General features: G+C 41.1%; 1 protein-coding gene across 1 annotated transcript in view; it reads right to left on the reverse strand.

The window, feature by feature from the left end:
- Positions 1-81: 81 nt before the first annotated feature.
- The window catches only part of LOC130587226 (procollagen galactosyltransferase 1-like), a gene marked incomplete at its 3' end in the record, with an annotated part of 13,505 nt that continues 12,228 nt past the window's right edge, over positions 82-1,358 (reverse strand). The window contains exons 6-7 of the mRNA XM_057388194.1: positions 1,218-1,330; positions 82-214 (exon numbers count right to left, since the gene is read on the reverse strand). Of these exons, the coding sequence (XP_057244177.1) occupies positions 82-214; positions 1,218-1,330 (246 nt within the window). The remainder of the gene's footprint in view (positions 215-1,217; positions 1,331-1,358) is intronic.

A 1,358-nucleotide genomic window follows, 5' to 3' on the forward strand; every position in this document is an offset into this window, starting at 1 on the left:
CCCAAATTTCACCCAAATTTTTCCATTTTTTTTTTTAATTTTCTCGAAATTCCTGAATTTTCCCAAAATTCCCGTTTTTACCTCCTGCCAGACCCGGAAGTGGCTGAGGAAGCAGCCGACCTCTCCCGGGGTCAGCGCTCGGCCGTGGAAGGGATCGCGATATCCCGGCAGCATCCGCACCCCCAGCGCCTCCAGCTGGCTCCTGTTCAGAGATCTGAGCCAAAATTTAAAAAATTTAACCCAAAAATTAAAAAAAAGTTATCCCAAAATTCCCAGGAATTCACCCCAAAAAAATCCGGAGAATTTATCCCAAAAATTGACCAAAAAAACCCCAAAATTCGGAGGAATTCGCCCCAAAAAGACCCAAAAGTCACCCCAAAATTCACCTCAAAAATTCCAAAATTCACCCCAAAGATCACCCCAAAATTACCAAAATGCACCCCAAAAATCACCTCAAAATTTCCAATATTCACCCCAAAAATTTACCAAAAAATCCAAAAAATTGACCCTAAAAATGGACCCCAAAAATGGACCCCAAAAATCCCCAAAATTCACCAAGAAAACGCAAAAAAAGCCGAAAAATTCACCCTAAAATTGACCCCAAAATTCCCAAAAATTAAACCCCAAAATCCCGGGAATTTACCCGGAAAATTGACCCCAAAACTCCCAAAATTTCCAAAGTTCATCCCAAAATTCACCCCAAAATTCACCCCAAAAATCCCCCAAAATCACTGAAAAACACCCCCAAAAATCGCTCAAATTTCACCCAAATTTTTGCACTTTTTTTAAATTTTTCCCAAAATTTTTGAATTTTCCCAAAAATTTCCAAATTTTCCCAAAATTGGGGAATTTTTCCCCAAATCCCCACCGTCCATCCACAGCCTCCACCAGTTTGGGGTCGATTCCCAGTTCCCAAAAATCCCCCAAAATCCCCTTAAAAACCCCCAAAATTGCTCAAAATTCACCAAATTTTTTCCCAAATTTTTCCTAAAATTCCCAAAATTCCTAAATTTTCCCAAAATTCTAAATTTTTTCCCCAAATTCCCATCGTCCATCCAGTTTGGGGTCAATTCCCAGTCCCAAAAATCCCAAAAAAAATTCCCCAAAAAATCAAAAAACGGCCAAAAAATGCCCAAATTTCACCCAATTTTTTCCATGTTTTTTTTAAATTTTCCCAAATTTTCCCAAAATTTGGGAATTTTCCCCCAAATTCCCACCGTCCATCCACGGCCTCCACCAGTTTGGGGTCGATCCCCAGTTCCCGCAGCGTTCGCAGCATTCGCGTCCGACGGTCGGAGCGGCGCCGGAGATTGATCAGGAAAACCTGGAAAATGGGAAAAATTGGGAAAAATGGGGGA

The sequence above is a fragment of the Malurus melanocephalus genome, unplaced genomic scaffold, assembly GCF_030028575.1.
Source record: "Malurus melanocephalus ecotype Western Australia unplaced genomic scaffold, MMel_1.1 scaffold_1657, whole genome shotgun sequence".
In the NCBI taxonomy this organism is placed as follows: domain Eukaryota; kingdom Metazoa; phylum Chordata; class Aves; order Passeriformes; family Maluridae; genus Malurus; species Malurus melanocephalus.